Genomic DNA, 24,357 nt, shown 5'->3' on the forward strand with positions numbered 1-24,357 from the left:
GTTCTTAAGACCATTCTGTGTGTTCCATGCTAACGGCTCAGTAGTTAGCGGTGACTCTATGTGGCTCCTCCTCCCAGGCTTAGTTCATCATCTCTTTTCTTCGAATTGTGTTCATGAGTAAATTGCTGCCTGCTTCTGTTTCCAGACCTACCTGGTGGTTCTGTGCCTTTCCCTACTCTCTTCTCATCTTCGTGTACGACGAAGTCCGAAAACTCATCATCAGGCGACGCCCTGGCGGTAATTACAGACCTTTTTAGCTTTAGCAGGGGTGTGGGAGAGGCTGTAGTTCTGTGGCTTCTATTTCCTCTGAAGTGTCTGGGCTCTCTCTGATCAGTCTGGTTGGCTAAGGCCACTGGCCTGGCCAGCTGGAAACTGGGTACAGCCAGTCTCATCCCCAGAGTAAAGATCTCAATTAAGGTTTCAGAACCAATCATATTTTAGGCTAAACTACAAATCCAATAGGATACGGTGGAAAGTTGGTCAGAAACCTCAACCATCTTCCCAACTAATACATTCTTTCTAAAAACATTTAAATAACAGTTGAGGTCCAGTATTGAATTTGGGTGAACCATCCCCCTTCCCTGGACTTTGTCACCCCCAGGTCGTTCCTTGTCACTATCATTCCCACTGTGCACTAGAGCCAGGAGGACTCACTGCAGTGTGTCTTGTCTCTTTGCTGCCTACAGGCTGGGTAGAGAAAGAAACCTACTACTAGACCCCCGTGTCCTGCACGTCGTGGAGCATCATGCCACACACTTTGCACCCACCACCCACCCCCTCTTTGTGTACTTCAGTCTTGGAATTCGGAACTCTACCCTGGTAGGAAAGCACCGAAGCATGTGGGGGAAGCAAGACGTCCTGGAATGAAGCATGTAGCTATATGGGGGGGGAGGGGGGAGGGCTGCCTGAAAAACATCGTCTATGGGAATGACAGTGGGGATGGTTTTTATGTGCCTTTTTGTTTTTGTAAAAAGGAAAACTTGGAAAGACTGAAAGAATACATTTTATATCTGGATTTTTACAAATAAAGATGGCTATTATAATGGAATCTGTCTCATGGCCTCATCACTTCTGTTGCCCAGATGTTTGTTCTGAGTGCGCATCCCGGTGCTGGCAGCTTCATCAGCACCAACCAGGAACTTCTGAGCCTGGCAAACTCAGACCTGCTGAACCAAAGCTAACCAACCGGCCATCTGGTTTAATCAGCTCTCTAGGCTATTTGGAGTCACATTCATGTTTGTGAACCAGTATTCAGAGGAAACTGCCCAGACCCTCTTTTTCTAGTAGAGGAGCTTACCTGACCCATTCTCCTGTGGGCCACCTCTGGGTGAGTGGTCTACCTGCTGCCTAGCATCTACTTTTAAAAATTTTTTTATTTATTTATGAAGTATATTTTTACTATATTTAAATTCAATTTGCCAACATATCTAGCACCTGTTTCTTGATGGCAAAACACGTGCTGTGAAAGATTCAGTTGCTTGGTGAGATAAAACTCTCACCAATCTGGTCCCAGCCTGCAGGCCACTCCCCGTTTCTTAGGTCCCCACGACAACAGCCTCAAGCTTCTCTAGACTTAGGTTTGTCTGAGCAGCAGAACCTACATCTGTAGTCTCATGGCATGTGTATCATAGAGTGCTTCCCTTTCACATAGCTTGTTCCTAATGTGGCATCAAATAGCTCCATTTCAGAAAGTGGTTATGTGCCAGAGGCACTTAAAAAAAAAGGTAAGAGATCTGTTTACTTCGGGGGCAAGTCTGAGAATGCCTGCTTTCAATGAGTGAGTGTAAAATGCCCACCCCACCCCGCCTAGGTCTCCTGGTTCAGTAATCCAGCCTGAGTGCTGTTAACTAGCCATGCTCCAAGGCTGTCCTTGCTTCAAGCAGGCAACAATCCAGAGTCCTTACTGCTAGCACCAGAGTGATTGTGGTTTGCAGGTGATCATAGAATGAGTTCAAGTATTTTTTTCCTCTGAAAGTTTAATTCATTGCCTGTGCCTCTTGCCTGCCACTCCTTTTTATTATTATTTTTATTTATTTTTACAGTTTTTAAATTTAAATTCAATTTGCCTGACAAATTGAATTCACTTCTAAGCTACACAGGTGGGAGGGGAAGAGAGATGGCATTCCCACATATGGGCTGTCACTGTAATACCCCCTCCAGCTGGAGGAACTGGGAGAGCTGGGTGGTCTGCCCTTAGTCTAACCTACCAGTTCTTTCTTCCTCAGGGCACTTTCCCCTGGGGTGATCTCTGCACTGGTACACAAGTCATCTTTAAAGAGAGCCATCTGCTCAGCCCGACAGAAGGGAACTAGGATGAAAATGAAGAGAAAGTTGTCAGGATTATTGGACCATGAGACAGGTGGTAACTGGCTGCTTGAGGACATGTTGCACTTCACTGCTGTGATGGCAGTAACAGGGTCCTTGCCATGTGCTTAAACTGACACAGCACTGTCAAATTGGCTGCCCCCATCCATATTCCCTGTGTGTCTGCTTTCTGGGACCCCTGGAGAATTGACCGGTGAGCACACACTACTATGCTGAAGATCAGCAGTCTGACACAGTAGTTGGGGCTGACCCCAGCTAGCTGCCAGACCAGGGCTTTTCACAGCTCTTAGCAGCCCCAGACTTCAAAACACCCAGAGTAGGGTAGAGCAGGACCAGGGGAGGATTGAACCTTCTATCCCCTTCCCACCAAAAGAGTTCTACCTCCTGACAATTCTCTAAAAGTTTTAGGGCCAAAACTTCCTGCTCTATAGGAAGCAGCTAAGTGATGCATCTAACTGGTACCAAAACCAGACCTAATGGGCTAGATCTTTCTGAGCTTTCTAAAAACAAGACTGAATGCCTGGGCTCAGTTCTACTTCACATGCAGATTCTCCCTTTAGCTCTTTCTGTGGAGTTAAGTATGGCTCCAGAAAAATGATAGAAACAGCTCCTGAATACTGACCCCTCCACCACCTCTTGTTCCTTTAACACCCATCCTCTAAAGTCCTGTTTGAGATCGCCACTGACCTGATTATGAAGTCTGGCAGCACATCCCAGCCCTTACTTGGCCTCTGCAGCATCTATGCCTCAGCATCTATGCCTCCATCACACGCTTCCTGAAATCAGACCTCTTATCTTTCCACGATCATCGCTGCCTACTCCTTAGCGTTCAGCTTCCTCTTCACATGCTCCCTGACTTCAATTCCTCAGGAAGTTCCCCGTACCCTTCCCTCTGCCTGCTTCATATTCCTGGGGTTTCATAACATCACCCACATGATGCTTTCAGGCTGGTCCTCTCTCCTGGGCCCCCAGTTATCTATCGGATATCTATATTTGTTCAGAAAGCCTAACACACTACTCTAAACTCCAAAGACAAACCCAAGTTTGAGGTCTCAAAATGAACATGTTCTAGGCAATGACCTCCACCACCCTGTTGCCTAAGTCAGAAAACTGGAAGTCACAGGAAGTTTTGGTCTCCCTTACTTGCCGTGGCCCCACCAGCACGCAGCCAATCACCAAGTACTGTCAATTCCAGTGTGGCTGAAAACAGGCTTTGTCTCCGCCTAGATATGGTCACTTACTGGCCATAGGCACAGAATTTTGCCTCTCTGCACTTCCTTTACTCTAGAATAAGGGTGACATTTGGGAATTGTTGAAAGGACTGTGATTATATGTGGAGACCAGAGCAGTGGCTGGTGCTCAATAATAAATCCCTTTCTCTCCTGGCACTGCCCTTCTACCCCTTCACAGAATTCACAATGCTGTTATTCAGTTATGTAATTATTAATTTAATACCCATTTCCCCCTGCTAACCTGTAAGTTCTGTGTGGTCCAGGAGCCTGTCTTTTCCATTTTATCCCTCATGCTCAACTCAGTGCCTTAAAAAGAGAAGTTGGCATTCAGCAGTTAGCCAGTACTCCCTATGTTAAGGAGAAAGGCATGTTCCAGTTCAAGATGGCATCCTAGGAAGATCCTGAATTTACCTCTTTCCACAGACATGTGAAATCTACAGCTGTATATGGAACAACTCCTGGAAGAAAACCCTAGAAACTAGAGTGATGCCTGCACATCAGGCAAATAAGAAAAACTCCCATTGCAGCAGGTGTGAGAGAATGAAACACAATCTTGCCATTAACCCCACCTGTGGCACCAGCGCCCACAACTGGAGGGAACTCAAAACCTGGAGCTTTTCTCTGAGAGAAACAAAGGTTTTGTACTCCACACTAGGCACTCCAGCTTTTTTTTTTTAAGATTTCATTTATTTACTCATGAGAGACACACACAGAGAGAGAGAGAGAGAGGCAGAGACACAGGCAGAGGGAGAAGCAGGCTCCATGCAGGGATCCCGACGTGGGACTCGATCCCAGGTCTCCAGGATCAGGCCTTGGGCTGAAGGCAGTGCTAAACCGCTGAGCCCCCCAGGCTGCCCGCACTCCAGCTTTTAAGACCTTCACCTGAGATGCAAGTCCCCAAAACATTTAGTGTTGAGAACCAATGAAGTTTATACCCATGAGACCCTTAAGGCTATAATAGCAAACTGAAAAACAGCTCTTAAAAAGCCTGTGCACAGACTTACTTGCTCCCAACAACCAGCACAGAAGCAGCTGATTGAGAACCACCCAGACTTTATGTGTAAGAGGCTTATTTACTGATTTTAGAGCATCAGCCTGAGGGACCAGCTTCTAATGAAGCACACAGTCAAAGCCTCACTGTCATCCTTTCCAGAGACCTCAGAGAGTGGGTGTTATCCTCTCGCTTTCCCTCTGCCATACTCCAGAGTGTCAGTATCTCCTGGAGAGGAGATTCTACATGTGTCTGATGCCCCAGCTTTTATGGCTGTCACTCAGGGGATTGCCCATAGATCATCTGGCACTTGGTGACCAGCAGCTTTGTGTTTATGGATCCCATGGGACTACAACACTTCAGGGGATGGTTCTTGGCTGGTTGTCACCTCCAGGGCACTACACAGACGACAGACTGAAAGATACACCAAATTTTTCTGTGACAGGTCTATCTGCTTGTTCAGAAGCTTTAGCCTGAGGGGCAGGCTTCTGGTTTGGTACCTATTAAGATGCACTTTGGGGATGGAGGCCAGTAGACACCATCTTTGCCCTGTCCCTCTGCCTTGCTCCAGATTGCAAGTATCTCCCAGAAGAGAACTCATACATTTGGCACTATTTATGTGACTACTACCGAGAGGCTACCTCAAGATTGCCTGGCTCTGGTGTCCAGTGGGACTTAAGCTTGCAGTCCCACAGTGCTCTATATATTTGCATTCTTTAAAAGTTGCTGCCTAAAGGTCTAGCTTCCAATCAGCCTGAACCTAGGTGCTGACTGAAGTACCCTTTGGGTCACTGACAGATCTTGGCACACCCTCAATTACTGGAAGCCACCAAAACTAATGCTTGGACAATCACAAAGGTTCAAGATAACCCAAAGCTAGGGCAGGGTTGAACTAAGGTTCATTTCCTTCATAAGGCCACGCCTTAAAGATGGGGAGAGGGGTTGTTTTATCTAACGTGTAGAAACCAAGACAGGAAGCCAAGGAAAATGAAGAAAATGAAATATGTTCCAAATGAAAGAACAAGATAAAACCCTGAAAAAGTACTTGATGAAACAGAAATAAATGACTCATTTGATAAAGAGTTCAAAATAATGGTCAAAAAGATGCTCACCAAAATCAAGAAAAGAATGGATGAACACAGTGAAAATTTCACAAAAGAGATAGAAAATATAAGAAAGTACCAAATATAAAAAATATAAATCTCACTGGTATATATATAGTACAATTTAGAATAATCTAATATTGTAAAGACAGTGGATGAATCAATTTAAAGCTGGTGTGGAGGTTAAAAGACTATGACAGTTAACAGATGCACAAGATAAATGGATATATAATGTGACATTAAAAACATAAACTGTGGGGGTGGGGAGGGGATAAAAATGTAGAGCCTTAGAATGCATTCAAACTTAAGTTCTTATCAACTTAAAATATGCTGTTATATCAGTTACTACGTGTAATCCTCAAAGCAAAAGCAAAAAGCAAAGCCACAAAGCAAAAACGTATAGAATATACACCAAAGATAGTCTAAGCATACCACTAAAGAGACTCATCAGATCACAAAAGAAAGCCTCAAAAACAAAATAGCCAGAAAACAATTAACAAAATGGTAGTAAGTATATATCTATCAATAATTAGTGGCTGAAACCATTAAAAAAAAATAAGGACCCATTTATTGCTGCCTACAAGAGATTCACTTCAAACGTACCGACACACACACGGACTGAAAGTGAAAGAATGGAAAAAGATATTCCATATTCCATGTAAATGGAAACCAAAAGAAAGTTAGTGTAGCTATACTTGTAGCCAACCAATAGACTTTGAAACAATGACTGTAGTAAGATACAAAGAAGGGCATTATAATAATGCTAAGGGGTCAATCTGACAAGATGATTTAATAGTTGTAAATATTTATACACCCAATGTAGGAGTACCTAAATATATAAAGCAAATATTAGCAGACCTAAAGGGAGATACAGATAGCAATATTGTAACAGTAGGGAAATTCAATACTGCACTTTCATCAATGGATATAGATCATCCAGACAAAATCAATAAGGAAACATCAGCCTTATATGATACATTACATATCTGTTAAATTTATCTGATGTATAGAATATACCATCCAAAAGCAACAGAATACATATTCTTTTCAAGTGTACATTGTTGCTATAAACATTGGGGTGCAGATGCGCCTTCAGATGACTACATTTGTATCTTTGGGGTAAATACCTAGTAGCAATTATATGCCAATAAATTTGACAATGTAGAAGAAATGGATAAATTCCTAGAAACAGAACTACCAAGATTGAATCATAAAGAAATAGAAAATCTGAACAGACCAGTTGCTAGTAAGATTGAATCAGTAATTAAAAACCTCCCAAAGTCCAGGACCCAATGGCTTCACTGGTGAATTCTAGCAAACATTTAAAGAAGAATTAACGCTAATTCCCCTGAAACCTTTCCAAAAAATAGAAAGGGAGAGAACGCTTCCAAATGTATTTTATGAATCCAGCAATACCCTGATACCTAAACCAAACAGAGGTGCCACCGGAAAAGAAATTTACAAGTCAATACTCCTAATGAACATAGGTACAAAAATCAACAAAATATTAGCAAACAATAATTAATATACATAACATATGTTAAATAGAATGTATTACATTAAATACATTAAAGGATCATACACCATAGTCAAACGGGATTCATTCCAGGGAAGTAAAGATGGTATAAAACCTACAAATCAGTCAGCATGATGCACCACATTAACCGATAAAAATCTTATGACCATCTCAATAGACACAGAAAAGCATCTGACAAAATTTAACATCCAGTTATGATTTAAAAAAAAAAACCCTTGACCAAGCGGGTACAGAGAGAATATACCTCGGCATGATAAAGGCCATATATGACAAACACACAGCAAATACCACACTGGGTGAAAAGATGAAAGTTTTTCATCTAAGATCAGCAACAAGACAAGGATTCCCACTCTCATCACTTTTATTCAACATAGTATTTGAAGTCCTGGCCACAGTAATTAAGAAAAAGAAGCAAGATTAATTCCAGTCCAAGATGATGACATAGAAGACCCAGAAGTCACCTCCTCCACAAACACACCAAATCTACACATACTTATAGAGCAATTCCCCTGAAAAAGAACTGAAGGCTGACCAAACAGCTCCTGCACAACTATAGAGAGACCACACAGAGAATGGCAAGAGAGATGGAGACATGGTAACAAAAGGAACTTCCACCCCCAGCACTGTGAATTGTAGTGGGGAGGGATAACACCGAGAGACCATGAGCAGAATTGTCTACTCTGGGGCACAGGAAAAAAAGCCATCGTTTAAAAGTATAATTAGAATATAAAGAAATCAGCCTAGAACCTCAAAAAATGGTAGGGGAGCTCCTTGGAACTCCCTGTGGGCCAGAGGGGCTGGCAAACACTATGGGCTACATTCCCCTTCCACCTTGATTACATGGACAGGAGCAGGTTTCAGGCACTTTAACTGGCCTGCCACTTTAGTGAGCCCCAGTTCCTAGCCCACACAAGCCCCAGGTGTCCCACCTCTAAGATGGTCTCAGTACAGTGCACACCAGGATATCCCTCGTCAGTGCTTACTACAGCTCCAGCTGTCTTATCAAGGTGACACAGACACAAAGCACCCTGGAATATCCAAGGCCTATATCACTTCAACTCCAAATGACTTGCCAGAGCAGCCCCCAGCATAAAGAGCCTCAGGAACCCCTGGCTCACACCTGCCTCAGATCCAACTGCCCCACCAGTGTACCCCTGTGTGGAGAACCCCAGGCCCCCCTGGCTTGCACCCACTGTAGCTTCAGCTATTCTGACAGAGTGTCTCCTACACAGAGCCCCGGAACTTCCCTGGCCCATGCCCACTTCAGCTCCAGCCATCCCATCAGGGCAGCTCCAACACAGTGCTGCAGGATCCTCAGGTCATGCCAGCCACATCTCTACCCATCCACCCAGCCAAAGTTATTGGGCATACACGGTCTATACAGGGGATGACCACAGTAGGAGCATTCCGTCAAATTTAGAAGAAGTAGCTGTTCCACCTAACGCATAAAAACAAACCCAGAAAGTCAAGCAAAATTAGGAGACCAGGGGCTCTGCTCCAAATGAAAGAACAAGACAAAACCTCAGAAAAAGAACTAAATGAAATGGAGATAACCAATCTGTCTAATAGAATTCAAGCAGTTGATGTTCACCAGACCGGAGAGAAGAGTAGATGAACTCAGAACTCACAACTTCAAGAAAGAAATAAGAAATATAAAAAAAGAACCAATCAGAGTTGAATAATACGAAAACTGAAATGAAAAATACAACAGAAGGAAGCAACAGTAGATTATAGGATGCAAAAGAATTATTCAATGATCTGGAAAACAAGGGAACAGAGAGCACTCACACTGAACAGCAAAAAGAAAAAAGAATTTTTAAAAAAATGAGGATAAGTTAAGTGATCCCTTGGATAACATCAAGTAAGCAGATATTCACATTATAGGAGTCCCAGAAGGAGAAGAGAGAGACAAAGGGACAGAAGACTTATTTGAATAAATAATACCAGAGGGTGGCTCAGCATTTGCCGGCGTGATCCCAGAGTCTGGGGTGGAGTCCCACACACATCGGGTTCCCTGCATGGAGCCTGCTCCTCCTTCTACCTCTGTCTCTTCCTCTCTCTCTGTGTGTGTGTCTCATGAATAAATAAATAAAAATCTTTAATAATAAAAAAGAAATAATAGCTGAAAACTTCCCTAACCTGGGGAAGGAAATAAACATCCAGGTCCAGCAAGTACAGAGAGGACCGAGAAAGATAAACTTAAGGAGTTCCGTACCATAACACATACTAAGTCAAATGTCAAGAAATAAAGAGAATTTTTAAAGCAGCAAGATAAAGGTAAGTGGTTACATACAAAGGAAATGCCATAAAGCTTTTGGCTGATTTTCTTTTTAAATCAGAAACTTGGTGAGCAGGACACCTGGGTGGCTCAGCAGTTGAGTGTCTGACTTTGACTCAGGGCATGATCCCAGGGTCCCAGATCGGGCAGGCTCCTGCGGAGAGCCAGCTTCTCCCTCTGCCTATGTCTCAGCCTCTCTCTCTGTCTTTCATGAATAAATAAATAAAATCTTTAAAAAAAAAAAAAGAAACTTGGTGAGCCATGATATAGTTGAAATACTGAAAGGGGCAGGAGGGAACCCCACAACCAAAAATACTCTACCTGGGAAAGTTATCATTCAGAATTGAAGGAGAAATAAAGAATTCTTCCAAACAAACATTAAATAAGTACATCACCATTAAAATGGACTTATAAGAAATGTAAAAAGTATTACTTTATGTAGAAAAGACCATAACTGAAAGTAAATTAGAAAGGAAAAAAGTTCATGAGTAAAAGCAAACACAGAGTAAAGGCAGCAGAGCAATCATTTATAAGCTGGTAAAAAGATTTTTAAAAAGTAAAAATTTAGCTAAACTCACAAAATAAAAGTTGTAAAATATGATAATATATACATAAAATGTAGAGGGGGCATAAAAAAAAAGTTCTTCTAGAATGTGTTCTAACTTCAGTGATAATATGGACTGCTATGTACCTAGGATGTTATATATGACCCTTAGGGCAATCACAAACCTATAATAGATACACACACACACAAAAAGAGAAAGAAAGCCAAGCAAAGCCAAGCATAGATTCAAAGTCATCATTCAGAAGGAAAGAGAACAAGAAAGGAACAGAGAAGAACTACCAAAACAACCAGAAAACAATTAATAAAATGGCAATAAGTAAATCCTATTAATTACTTTACAAGTAAATAGTCTAAATGCTCCAATCAGAAGATGTAAGGTGATTTATCCTTTTCTTGGGATAAAAAAAACCCAAGAGCTATCTGTACGCTGCCATATATACATAATGGTAAAAGGATCAATCCAACATATTGTAAATATGTATGGAACTAATATTGGAGCACTGAAATACATAAAGCAAATATTAACAGACAGAAAGGGAGAAATTGACAGTAGTACAAAAACAGTGACTTTTCTAGCCCACTTACATCAATAGATCAATCATCCAGGTAGAAAATCAATAAGGAAAGTATCTTTGAATGATACATTAGACCAGGTGGACTTAACAGATACACACAGAATATTCTGTCATTCAAAAACAAGAGAATACATATTCTTTTCAAGTGCACATGGAACATTCATTAGAATAAATCACATGTTAAGCCACAAAACAAGTCTAAATAAATTAAAGAAAATTGGAATCATATCAAGCATCTTTTCTGAACACAACAATATAAAACCAGAAATCAATTACGAAAAGAAAAAACTGGAAAAAACAGAAACACACGGAGGCTAAGCAACATACTAATAAACAACCAATGGGTCAACAATGAAATCAAAGAGTAAATAAAAACATACAAAAGATAAATGAAAATGACAACATAATGGTCCCAAATCCTTGGGACACAGCAGAGGCAGTTCTAAGGGCAAAAATTATAGTAATTCAGGTCTGCCTCAAGAACTGAGAAAAATCTCAAATAAACAATCTGACCTCACAAGTAAAGGAATTAGAAAAAGAAGAACAAAGCCCAAAGATAGTAGAAAAAAGAAAATAATAAAGATCAAGGGGGAAATAAATGAAATAGAGACTTAAAAAACAATATAAGAGATGCATGGACCTAAGAGCTGGTTCTTTGAAAAGATAAACAAAATGGGTAAACCTTTAGCCAGACTCTTCAAGAAAAAAAAAAAAGAGGATCCAAATAAAATCAGAAATGAAAAAGTAACAACACTACAGAAACACAAAGATTAGAAGAGATTGCTATGAAAGATTATATGCCAACAAATTGGATAACATAGAAGAAATGGATAACTACTAGAAATATATAACCTCCCAAAACTGAATCAGGAAGAAACAGAAAATCTAAATGGACCAATTACCAACAATTAAATTGAATCAGTAATCAAAAGACTCCCAACAAACAGAAGTCCATGATGAAAAGGATTCACAGAAGAATTCTAACAAACATTTAAAGAAGAGTTAATATCTATTCTCTTCAAACTATTCAAAAAAAATAGAACAGGACAGAAAGCTTCCAAATACATTTTATGAGGCCAGCATCACCCTGATACCAAAACCAGACAAAGACACTATAAAGAAATAAATCTACAGATCAAGATTCTTTATGAACATCGTGTCAAAACTGTTCAACATAATATTAGCAAACTGCATTTAACAAAACATTAAAAGGATCCATTCACCACAATCAAATGGTATTTATTCTGGGGATGCAAGGATGGCTCAATATCCACAAATCAATCAATACAATACACCACATAAATAAAATGAAGGATAAAAATAATAGGATCATTTCATTAGATGCAAAAAACAGCATTTGACAAAATTCAACATCTGTTCATGATAAAAACTCTCAATAAAGTGGGTTCAGAAGGAACATACACCCAACATAATAAAGTCCATATTTGACAAACTCACAGCCAATATCATCCTTGATGATAAAATCCTGAAAGCTGTTCATCTAAGATCAGGAATAAGAATGTCCACTTTTACCCATCATACTGAAAGTGTTGTCCAGAGAGATCACCCAAGGGAAAGGAATGAAAGTCATTCAAACTGGTAAGGAAGAAGGAAAATTGTCACTGTTTGAAAATGACCTAAGACTATACATAGAAAACCCTAAGGGCTCCAGCAATAAACTATTAGGATCAATGAATTCAGTAAAGTTGCAGGATATAAAATTAATATACAGAAGTCAGTTGCATTGCACCTACATACTAATGATGAAGTAGCAGAAAGAGAAATTAAGAAAACAATTCCATTCACAACTGCACCAAAAAGAATAAAATACCTAGGGATAAGCTTAACCAAGGAGGTAAAAGACCTGTACTCTGAAAACTATAAAACACTGATGAAAGAAATTAAAAATGACACAAATGGAAAGATATTCTATGCTCATGGGTTGGAAGAATATCATTAAAATGTCCACACTACCCAAAGCAATTTACAGATTCAATACAATCTCTAGGAAAATATCAACAACATTTTTCACAGAATGAGAACAAAATTCCTAAAATTTCTATGTAACTACAAAAGATCCTAAGTAGCCAAAACAATCTTGAGAAATAAGAACAAAGCTGGAGAAAACCAATCCCAGATTTCAAGATATACTATAAAGCTGTAGTAATCAAAATAGTATGGTACTGGCACAAAAATAGACATACAGATCAATGGAACAGGATAGAGAGCCCAGAAATAAACCCATGCAGATATGGTCAATAAATGTATGACAAAGAAAGCAAAAATATACAATGAGGAAAAGACATTCTTTTTAATAAATGGTATTGTGAAAAGTGGATAGCAACATGCAAACAATGAAACTGGACTTTTCTTACACCATATACAAAAGTAAACTCAAAATGGATTAAATACCTAAATGTGAGATCTCCATATTGTTTTCTGCAGTGGCTGCATCAATTTGCATTCCCACCAACATCCTTGCACCACATCCACGGAAACACCTGTTGTTTCTTGTGTTGTTGATTTTAGCTATTCTAACAGGTATGAGGTGATGTCTCATTGCAATTTTGTTTTGCATTTCCCTGATGATAAGTGATGTTGGGCATCTTCTTTCATGTGTCTGTTGGCCATCTGTATGTCTTCTTTGGAAAATGTCTATTCATGTCTTCTGTCCATATTTAATTGAATCATTTATTTTTTGGATATTGAGTTTTATAAGTTCTTTATATATTTTGGATACTAACTGTTTATTGGATATTGCCATTTGCAAATATCTTTGCCCATTCCATAAGTTGCCTTTTCTGAATAGACAGTTTTCCAATGACATACAGATGGCCAACAGACACATGAAAAGATGCTCAACATCACTCACCATCTGGGACATGCAAATCAAAATTACAATGAGATGTCACCTCACACTTGTCAGAACAGCTAATATCAAAAAGATAAGAAATAGCAAGTGATGGTGAGGATGTGGAGAAAAAAGAACCCTGTTCACTATTCATGGAAATATAAGTTGGTAAACCTACTGTGCAAAACCTATGGAGGTTCCACAAAAAATTAAAAATATAATTACCATATGATCCAGTAATTCCACTACCGGTTATTTTTAAATGAAAACGCTAATTCCAAAAGATATATGCACACCTATGTTTGTTACAGAATTATTTACAATAGCTAAGATATGGAAGCAACCCAAGTATCCATCAATAGATGAATGGATAAAGAAGATGTAGTGTATATATACAATGGAACATTACTCGGCCATAAAAAAAGAGTGAAATATTGCCATTTGTGACAACATGGGTGGTTCTAGAGGGCATTATGCTAAGTGAAATTGTCAGAGAGAGAAAGACAAACACCATATGCTTTCATTGATATGAGGAATCTAAAAAGCAAAATTATCAGACTCTTAAATACAGAGAATACACTGGTAGTTGCCAGCAGGAGGTGGGTGATGATGATGAGCAAAATAAAATAAGGGGATTAAGAGGTGCCAGTTTCAGTTATGAAATAACTCTCAGTTATGAAAAGTATGGCACACAGAATATAGGCAAGAATATTGTAAGAGCACTGTACACTGACAGATGAGGGCTCCACTTTTCCTGGTGAGCACTGACTAATGTATATAATTATCAAATCAGTATGCCATATACCTGAAACTAATATACCATAGTTGTTATACTTCAATTAAAAAAATAAAACAGACATTGAGATCAATGGAACAGAATAGAGAACCAAGAAATAAATTCATGTATATATGGTCAGTTAGTTTATGACAATGGAGTCAAGAATATACAATAGAGACAGTTTCCTCAATGAATGGTGTTGGGAAAACAGGACAGCCACCTATAAAAGAATGAAACTGAAGTACTATCTTATACTACACACAAAAATGAACTCAAAATAGATTAAAAAAAAACTTGAATGTAAGACCTGAAACCATAAAACTAGAAGAAAACCTAGGCAATAAGCTCCTTGACATCAGTCTTGAAGATGATTCTTTGGATTTGACACCAAAAGCAAAAGAAGCAAAAGCAAAAATGAAGTGGCACTATATTAAACTCTAAGCTTCTACACAGCAAAGAAAGCCATCAGCAAAATAAAAACGTAACCTACAAAATGGGAAAAAGTATTTTCAAATTACATATCTGATAAGGAGTTAATGTCTAAAATATACAAAGAACTCACATAATTTAATAGTAAAAATAAATAATCCGGTTTAAAAATGAGCAGAAGATCTGAATAGTTTTCCAAAGAATACATACAATGGCCAAAAGGTACATAAAAAAAAAGATGGTCAACCTCACTTATCATCAGAGAAATGCAAATCAAAATCACAATGAGGTATCACCTCATACCTGTTAGAATGCCAATTACCCCAAAGACAAGTGTTGGCTAGGATGTAAAGAAAAGAGAACATGTGTGCTGTTGGTGAGACTATAAATTGATTCAACCACTGTAGAAAAGTTTGGAGGTTCCTTGGAAAGCTAAAGCTAGAACTACCATACAATCCAGCAATTTGAGTTCTGAGTATTTATTTATTTATTTTTATTTTTAAAAAAGATTTTATTTATTTATTCATGAGAGACAGAGAGAGAGAGAGAGAGAGGCAGAGACATAGGCAGAGGGAGTAGCAGGCTCCATGCAGACAGCCTGATGCAAGACTCGATCCCAGGACTCCGGGATCATGCCCTGAGCCAAAGGCAGACGCTCAACCACTGAGCCATCTAGGCATCCCAGTTCTGAGTATTTATCTAAGCAAAATGAAAACAAGAACTTAAAAAGCTATCTGTGCCCCCATGTCATCGCAGCATTATTTATAAGAGCTAAAATATGGAAATCACCTAAATGTCCATCAAATGATTGAATGAATAAAGATGATGTGGTGTATGATGGAATATTATTTGGCCATAAAGTAATGAGATCTTGCCACTTGTGACCCCATGAATAGAACTTGAGAGCATTTCTGTAAGACATAAGTCAGAGAAAGACAAATACTGTATGATCTGACATATACAAGGATTCTAAAACAAATAAGCTCATAGATACAGAGAACATATTGGTGGTTGCCCGAGGAAGGCGTTAAGGGGTGGGCAAAATGCGTGAAGGAGTTCAAGAGGTGCAAGCTTCCAGTTATAAAATAAATAAGCCCTGGGGATGTAATGTACAGCATGCTGACGACAATTAATAATAATGCACTGCACATTTAAAAGTGGCTCAGAGAGTAAATCTTAAAAGTCTTCATCAGAAAAGTTAACTATGTATGGTGAGAGATATCAACTAGACTTCTGATTATTTTGAAACAAAAATAAATGTTGTACACCTGAAACTAATATGTAATTCAATTATACCTCAATTTTTAAAAAGTAACGATAAAATCATTTGTTTTTTTTGAGGGCTTTTGTTTCCTGCCCTCCTGGAGGCAGACCCCTATGTGCAGAGCTTCAGAGGCTTGCAGGGTGGAGGGCCTCCTGGCCAGGCTCAGGCTTGTTGCGGGGCTGCGTGGGCCCACAGGGTTTTCTGCATGGGGTTCCATTTCCACTCCTCAATCCCCCTCACCTCATGTGCCTGGAGAGCAGCGGTCTCAGCAGTGGTCTGGGAAGGCTGCTTCCTCAGATTAATAGGTAGGCAATCTGGGCAAGGCATTTACATTCTCCAAGCCTGTCTGTCTGCAAAACAGAGGGGATTGCCATACCTCCCTTATGAGGTACTGTGAAGATTAAGTGAAGTCAAACATGGAAAGGGCTTGGTGTTGCTCCTGGCTCTTCCTAAGGGCTCATTAACGGGTGACCCACTTCTTACACCCGTATCTACACACATCTCCACCACAGCTGTGCTCCAAGTGTCCCCTGAAGATAAACCTAGGAGAGCGTACACAGTGTTCCCCCATCACAGAAATAGCCATTTGTGCCTGGCAATGTCCTAAACCACAGTCATGCACAAATGAGAAAAGCAAGGCTCAGCCAAGTGAAGTAACTTGCCTGAAGTCACACAGCTAGCAAGTGGCAGAAATGGGGGAGTCTGCCTCAGACCCAGGCAGTTGAGCTTCAAGTCCACGCTCCTCAAACTTTGTACCTGGTACCTACAAGCAAGTGCCAGGGAAGCATTGGCAACACGGTGGAGGGCGAATGCTGGTGTCAAGAATCAGAGAAAGGCAGTGGTTTTATGAAAAACAACAGGGAAGATTAGAGTATGTTAAAACATACGATCACAGAAATTTTCTTGGAAATTAGGCACCTGCTGTTGAGCAGTTATTCAAATGGATTTGCCCTCAGGAATTGCTGGGTGACCGAACTGTAGCGTGTGTAACTGGGAAGCACGAAGGCTGGTGGCTCTAATCCAGGCCAGCTCTGTGGTGGCTTTCCCAGGTCTGCTTCCCAGGCAGTGGCAGGGCTGTGAGCTGGAGGGTGGCAAGTCCCTTACCTCCCGCAGCCTCAGTGTTAATGACTGCTCTTATTGGCCTGGGATTCTAACGCTGTCCTTCCTGGCACTGCCTTCTATAGGGAGCAAAGATCCCCCCACCTCCTGCAGTCAGGACTGCCTTGGTGTAATTTGTGCATTGGAAAGTGGAATTGTTGAAAGAAGTAGTTTAGTAATGTAAAGGATCTTCTTGTAGTATAAATAATTGCTCCATTTAAAACTAGTTGCAAGGTCTTAAATTTTTCCTAAAATGACAGACATCTGAGGATGTTAATGCCAACTAAATATTGTCCCAGAAACACAGTTTCATCCTCTACTACAGTGAGAATCGGCCAGGTGTGGGTCCCTTCTCTCCCAAAGAACAGACAGCAGAACACTGAAAGCCAGCTAGTCCTTAGCCAGCATACTCGGCTCTTCATGCATGTGCCAAGAGAGAAGCCCAGAGTCTATGTGGGTCATCCACTCCAGTTCCCTGAGCTCTGGTGCCAACAGGGCAATTTCTTCTGAGGGAAAGGGAACTGACATTTGTGCAACATGTACTGTGTGTGCCTGCCTACAGCATTCTCTTTGCAGCCTCATGCTTATTTCATTTACTCCTATGAAGTAGATAGAAGTAGAAATTAGGGCAGCCTGGGTGGCTCAGCCGTTTAGCGCTGCCTTCAGCCCAGGGCATAATCCTGGAGACCCGGGATCGAGTCCCACATCAGGTTCCCTGCATGGAGCCTGCTTCTCCCTCTGCCTGTGTCTCTGCCTCTCTCTCTCTCTCTCTGTCTCTCATGAATAAATAAATAAAATCTTTTTTTTTTTTAAAGTAGAAATTATTCCCTCTTTACAGAGGGGAAACTGAGACTTGGGGAGATTAGTAATTTGTAAAAGGTAATGGAGGAAGAGGTTGAGCACAGATCTGCAAGCCTTGGTTTTTCCCACCACATCAAGTTGCCTCCCTCTAGGGATTCAAATACACCCTATGTGTTGCCACTGCTAGTTTTTTTTTTTTTTTAACTCCACACACCCTAAAGCCAGCAACTCCCACACACTCACATAAACTCATTGACACTTGTGTGACCACACACATGGGCATCCATCTTGGGTACAACTGCTCCAGAGTCATAGTTAGGGATAAGTATAGCAGCAACTCGCTAGTTGTTCAACAAAAACTGTGCCCCTTTTCCACCCAAGTGCCCAGGAAGACCATATTTCCTGGCCTTCTGCTGTGAGATGCAGCCATGCAACACGGTGTGAGCTGATAAACAGATCGTCTCCAGGCCTGGCCCATAAGCCTTCCCCATAAAGTTTGCATTTGCTTTCTACATCCATCTGCTGAATGCAAAAAGGTATAGTGAGGCCCTTAAGGCAGTGGTTCTCCTTCTTGGCTGTACATTGAGATCACCCGGGGAACCTTCCTATCTATCTCCATGCCTGGGCTGCCTCCTAGACCAATTAGATCAGGATGTCAGAACACGGAACCTGGCCATCAGGAGTTGCTAAAGCTCTCCAGATGATTCCAATGTGGCTCTCAGCAGGTGTGCCCTGTCCACCAGCATCACTTAGGGACTTGTGAGAAAAGGCCCATTGCCAGCCCTCCTCACCACCCCCTCCCAGCTGCTGAATCAGGGCCCTGGGGAATTGAGTGTCCACCCTCTAGCAGATTCTGATGCATGCTGAAGGGTGAGAGCCACTGCTTCCCCAAAGGAAGGTAAGCTACAAGTTAGAAGGAGCGTGGGTCCCGAGCTGCCTGGAGGGCCACATGGGAGAGCTGTATCAGAAACACCCATGTTGGAAGGGTGGGGAATAAACTTTTGTTAAACATTGTGAAGACAGGATATGGAAGATCAGAAGGTGGGTCTAAGCAGTGGTATGTGAGAGCCGGCTCCTGCCAGCTCGTCTGATTGTTCAATTTTCAGGTATTTTGCAAGCCAACCGCCCTCCCACAGGTAGCTTGAAATTGGCCAGGGTTGGAGTATTTACAGCATGGAAATGATCAAACACTGAAACTGGGGCTTGTTTTCCCAGAGGTGGTTGTTAAACACTAACCAGGCCCAAGAATCAGAGGGTGGGAAGGCAGCATGGTGTAACAGTCCTGAACTGTCAGGAACCATCAGAGGAGAGGATGCCACCAACACACGAAACTCCCAAGGCCCGACCAGTGTTCAGGCTTCTTCTGACAACATGCGGTCTTTGCCAAGTCCATTTAGTGCTTCTGGAAGCTGAGAGAGGAGGACTGGAGGAAGAAAAGGGGTGAATGGTCAGAAGTATCTTACAGGCTAAGAGCAATTTACAGGTTTAAAGCAGGGTTTCCCGTTCTTGGCACTGTTGACATTTGGGGCTGGATAATTCTTTGTTTTGGGTGGGGGTTTGTTGTCCCGTGTGCATTGTAGCGTGTTTAGCAGCACCCTTGACCCTCTACCCACTAGATGCCATTCATCACCCCTTCCCTCTCTGGACATTGCCAAATGATCCCCGAGGGCAAAACCACCCGCGGGGGTGAGAACCACAGATTGCAAACTATTAGAAGGGAAGACAGAAACCATCGGGGAGGGCTGGGTCTCAGCCACCCGTTTTAGCCCTGTACAATTTAGGGAAAGTGTTCTTGGATTCCATCACATGCTGGCTTCCTGTGGCTGTCTGTAGCAAGCTCCTTTCCTTTGTTTCCCATCTCCCTGATCCCACCATTTCCTTCTCAACCATGCTCTCAACACCAGAGCCTGTACCACCCCCTTTGGTTCTGGATTTGGGAGTACCTGCTGGTGCTCTCAAAATGCTTCAGGTATGTTAGCTTCTCCTCTCGACATTGTGGGCTGCAATCCCTTCCTCAGGACAGTATAGTACAGTGACTGAGCATTTGGGTTCTCACGGCAGAACGTCTGACTGGATCCTGGCTCTGCCATGCTTTAGCTGTGTGACTTTGAGAAAGTCTCTTAACCTCTCTGAGCCTCCACTGCCTTCCTGATCAAATGGGGAAAGTACTACTTCCCACCTCACAGAGTTGTGGGAATAAAATGAGATAATGCTCAATAAGCCTTGGCTACTGCTTTCCATTAAACAGATTTTATGGAGTGCATCCAATGTGGTGGACACTGTGCCACACCCTGGGATGTACTGTTGCACAGAACACAACACACAGTCCCAGGCCCTGTTACTCACATCTGGTGGGGAAGATGGTGTGGTAAGACACTGTGAAGTAAATGCCAGAATCAGAGAGCCCCCAGTGCTGCAGAAACCGACTAGAGGAGCCTAACCAAGCCCTGAGGATCAGAAGGAGGCTCCTGGAGGAAATAAAGGTGGGCACTGAGCAGATCTCAATGGCCTACAAATGCTGTGTGCTTCTTCATCCCATGGTTCAAGGGAGGCCGACAGCCATCCTGAGTCTTCTTAGCCTTCCACATGGGACATCAAAGATTTTCTCTTTTTTCCCTTTTATTTGCCATAACCATCTTCCATTGTGTTGTTCTACTTTATGGGTACCACTTTAATGTGCATGTTTTTATTTCAATATATTCTTACAGCACAGGCATTGCCCTCAGAGTGTTGTTTTAAACTTTTGTCATGAAAAATCTGTAAGGTACGAAAAAGTAGAGACAATATAGTAAAGATCCACATAGCCACCACCAGGCTTGAACAATTACAAACATTCATCAAATTTGTTTCCTCTAATCTCCCTTCCTCATGCTCACCTACTTCTTTCAGGAATATTTTAACACAAATTCCAGACATCATGTAATTTCACCCAGAAATGCTACAGTTTGTGTCTACAACAACAAAAAACAACCTTTAAAAAATTCATAACTAAGTAGATTCTTAAAAAAAAAAAAAAAAACACAACACTTGGTTTTTAAGATCTATCCATGTTGCCGTGGGTACTTCTAATAGATCACCCCTAGGTGATGCGTAGTGCTTTGTTGGTGTATCCATCACATCTGACCTTTTCCTTCTCAGTGATGGAGAGCAGAACTGTGGACAACACCTCTCCACCACAGATAAACCTTCAGGAAACATCGTCACACATGTCCCATGTGGCCTTTTTAGAACTTCCCTGGGAGCAGAATCACTGGTCACATAGTATATGCATTTGCATCACTTGACAAGACCAGAATGGCTATACCAATCCACCTTCTCATGAGCAATGTTTGGGTTGCCAACAACTGGAGTTACCCCGTTTTCTAATTGTTAATCTAATGAGTATACAGCCCCGTTTAAATCACATTTCTTTGGTGATTAATAATGACTGGGTATCTTGTCAAGTTTGTTAGCTTTTAGGATTAACTCTTCCATAAATATTGCATATCTTTTTTCCTATTTTTTCTGTTGGGGTTGCTCTCTTTTTCTTGACTCATGGGAATTTCCTGGGTATTCTAGCCCTCAGTCACTTGTCAGTTTTAGACATTGAAATTATCTTCTCCCATGTACTAGCCTTCTAGTACATGGCCAGAACCCTATTTCTGATCAAATATGCCTCCTGCCCTCCTGGCCCCAGCTCTAGCGGGATATCCTGCTCAGTCTCATCTATCTGTGGGAGTCATACACTCCTTGCCAGTGATGGGTCTGAGACTAGAGTTGTGAATGATTCTCCATTGACAGAGAGAAGGCAGCCGGAGGGCTTACAGGAAGGATTTCCTCACTCTTTAGAGACACAAGACAGCCAGTCTCTCCTCTCTGTGGATGTTCTCTGGATGCGAGATGGAGCTTCTACAGCCACCTTGCTACCAGCCTGAAGCTAAAACCCATCACAAAGGCCTGGCCTCCCTGGCAGCATGGTGAAGCCTGTATCAATGACCCTGGGGCCTGCTCCATCTCTAAACTTCCTTTTATGTGATAAAATAAATGCCCTTCCTGTCTAAAATAGACTGAGCAAGGGTTTCTGATGCTGTAATAAGAAGAACAGGGACAGAGTTAGCTTCTAAACCAGAAGCTTTCCTTTTTTTTTTTTTTAACCACGACCACCAAGAAGAATTAATCTCATAAGCATAACTGAAACAACACGTACTTTATCATATCTGATATGCTTGACTAAACTACTTTATTCTTCATCCTTTTTTTTAATGCTGGGTGTGAGCCACTACATGGATGACACAAGCTACTAATGGTCATGACCCCCAGTCTGAAAAATGCTGCTCTAGGTCTCAGACCTCCGAATTGAAGTCTGAAAGAAAAGTAAGCTTTAGTCAAGCAAGACAGGGGACAGGGAGGGTGGTGAGGAGAGTGCTCTAGAAGGCAAGGGGCCAATCAGATACCTCCCTCCCCCAAAGATGACCACAGAGCGAACCTGTGATAAACCCTTGCTGACTGGCTGTCCCCTCCCACAGTTCTCTCCCAACAATGCCTCTCTGGAGCCATATTCTGTGAACAGATGAGGTTAGAGCTCTTATCTCACCTTTGCCTGGCCCTCAAGATGCTTGGGCCCCAAAGCCTGCTAATTAGAGATGGCTGGGAGGATTACCAGGGCCCTGGTCTGGCAGCTGTGCCCAGCTCTAAATTCAATATCCAGTGGCCCACAGGGTAAGGGCTCACCTTGATAAACCCCCAAGACAAAGCCGGGAGACAGACCGGGCTTGTTCTCAACAGAGCACTCACTCTCTGAATACAGTTTTTGTTTGAGCCCCGAGGCTGGGAACATTCCACAGCCTGGCGAGCTCCCTGTCTTCTCAAGGTCAGACCTTCCTCAGCATTCCTCTTTGGAAACATCTCCCACGGCTGGCCGGGCTCCTGCCCCCTAGCTTTGGGGGCAGTTATGTAACTCTTAGGAAGACCTAGAAATGCCAGCATATGGTGTCCTCAATTCCCGGCACTGACTGGCTGCTTCACATTTTTAGCTGGTGCTGAGAGACTGGCTTCACACACAGGCGAGCACACACGTACACATCCCTGACTCATAGCCACATTTCTGCTGCAGAATTTTTGTTAATTAAATCCAACATCTGAAGCCACAGAAAGGTGAAAGCATAGGACGTTCTGTCCCAATAACTTGCAGGGAAGGGGAAGTGCATTCATTAGAACAGGTGGATGGAAATGTCTCTGGGGCAAGACCCAAGGAGGCCATATCATGAAGCCACTACTACGGCACATCGAAGGTCCTCGCACCCTTGGATTTTGCTCTGAGAGTCTGGCCGGGCAGCAAGTGGCTTTCAGCTGACTTCCCTACGCAAAGTCGGCTAAGCCCACTGCTGAGCTTACAAAGTCAGCCCACATTTATGATGTGCTTACAGTGAATAAGAGGTTAGTGAAGCAAGCCTGGTCGAGGGGGAGGGGAGGCGTCCCGAAAATGTGCTCTGAGAAATGCTTTCTTACAGGCCCTGAAAATCAAGGTCCAGAAAGCATCTCACTTAAAGCAGAAAATATGGGTAAGTCTCTAGTGTTGTGCAGTCATTATCATTTTTTTTTTTTTTTGAAGAGATGAAAGATCTCTATTTCCACCTCCAACGTGGTGTGGTCATTAAGAGCTTACTGTCTGAAGTCAAGATCAACCCGGATTCACAATTCTGGCTCCGCTGCTTTCTCGCCGTGACTTACAACAAGCCTCTCAAACTCTGAGTCCTCGCTTTCCCGAAGGCGAAGTGGGCAGAACGTCCTGAGGCTGGCTGCCTGGATGAGGGGAGATTACAGAGCACTTAGTACAACGAGTGCGAAGTCAAAGAGCTGTATAAGCAGAGCCGGCACGATTCACTTCAAACGCAGGCGCAACACCTTCACCTGGACAACAGGGTGAAGGCACGCCAACTTGCTTTTCTGCAGTACTGCGGAAGGCCTGGTTCACTGAAGACCGGAGGGCGGGAGGGCCCGCGCAGGCCCCGAATCGGCTCTGTCCCAGAAGCTACCCCGAGGGCCTCACTCGCCTGCAGGCTGCAGCACCTTCCACCTGCTGGCTGCGGGGACACCGCTAGGAGTGTGTGCTGCGCTGCCTCTGCGGTCAGGACGGTCAGGACAGGCCGTCCTTGCGGTCTGGCCCCAGGCGCGGGTGCGGCAACTGCGGCGCGAAACAGCCGGCGGGCCAGGGTGCTGACAGGCCGCCCGCGGGCCCGGCGCTGCCTGCCCGGGCCTGCCGGCTCCCTCGGGCTCCCCACCCTGCCCACCAGCACCCCAGGCAGCAGGTGTGCGTGTCCGGAGGTGCAGCTTGTAGATGGATCACCGCAGCGAGGAAGGAGGCCTGATGAAGTGCCGCTAAGAACTCCTCCTTGGGGCGCACTGGGTGGCCCAGGGCGTGACCCCGGGGTCGCGCATCGAGCCCCACGTGGGGCTCCCCGCAGGGAGCCCGCTTCTCCCTCTGCCGGTGTCTCTGCCTCTCTCTGTGTGTCTCTCATGAACAAACAAACAAATAAATAAATAGATAAATA

At 42.7% G+C, this 24,357-nt stretch overlaps 1 protein-coding gene across 1 annotated transcript in view; it reads left to right on the top strand.

Annotated features, from left to right (window-relative positions):
• The window catches only part of ATP1A1 (ATPase Na+/K+ transporting subunit alpha 1), a 29,464-nt gene extending 28,416 nt beyond the window's left edge, over nucleotides 1-1,048 (top strand). Inside the window, 2 exon segments of the mRNA XM_055312326.1 lie at nucleotides 146-237; nucleotides 687-1,048. Coding sequence (XP_055168301.1) covers nucleotides 146-237; nucleotides 687-715 — 121 coding nt within the window. The 3' untranslated portion in view covers nucleotides 716-1,048.
• The last annotated feature ends 23,309 nt before the right edge of the window (nucleotides 1,049-24,357 follow it).

The sequence above is a fragment of the Nyctereutes procyonoides genome, unplaced genomic scaffold, assembly GCF_905146905.1.
Source record: "Nyctereutes procyonoides isolate TBG_1078 unplaced genomic scaffold, NYPRO_anot_genome, whole genome shotgun sequence".
NCBI classification, from domain to species: Eukaryota; Metazoa; Chordata; class Mammalia; order Carnivora; family Canidae; genus Nyctereutes; species Nyctereutes procyonoides.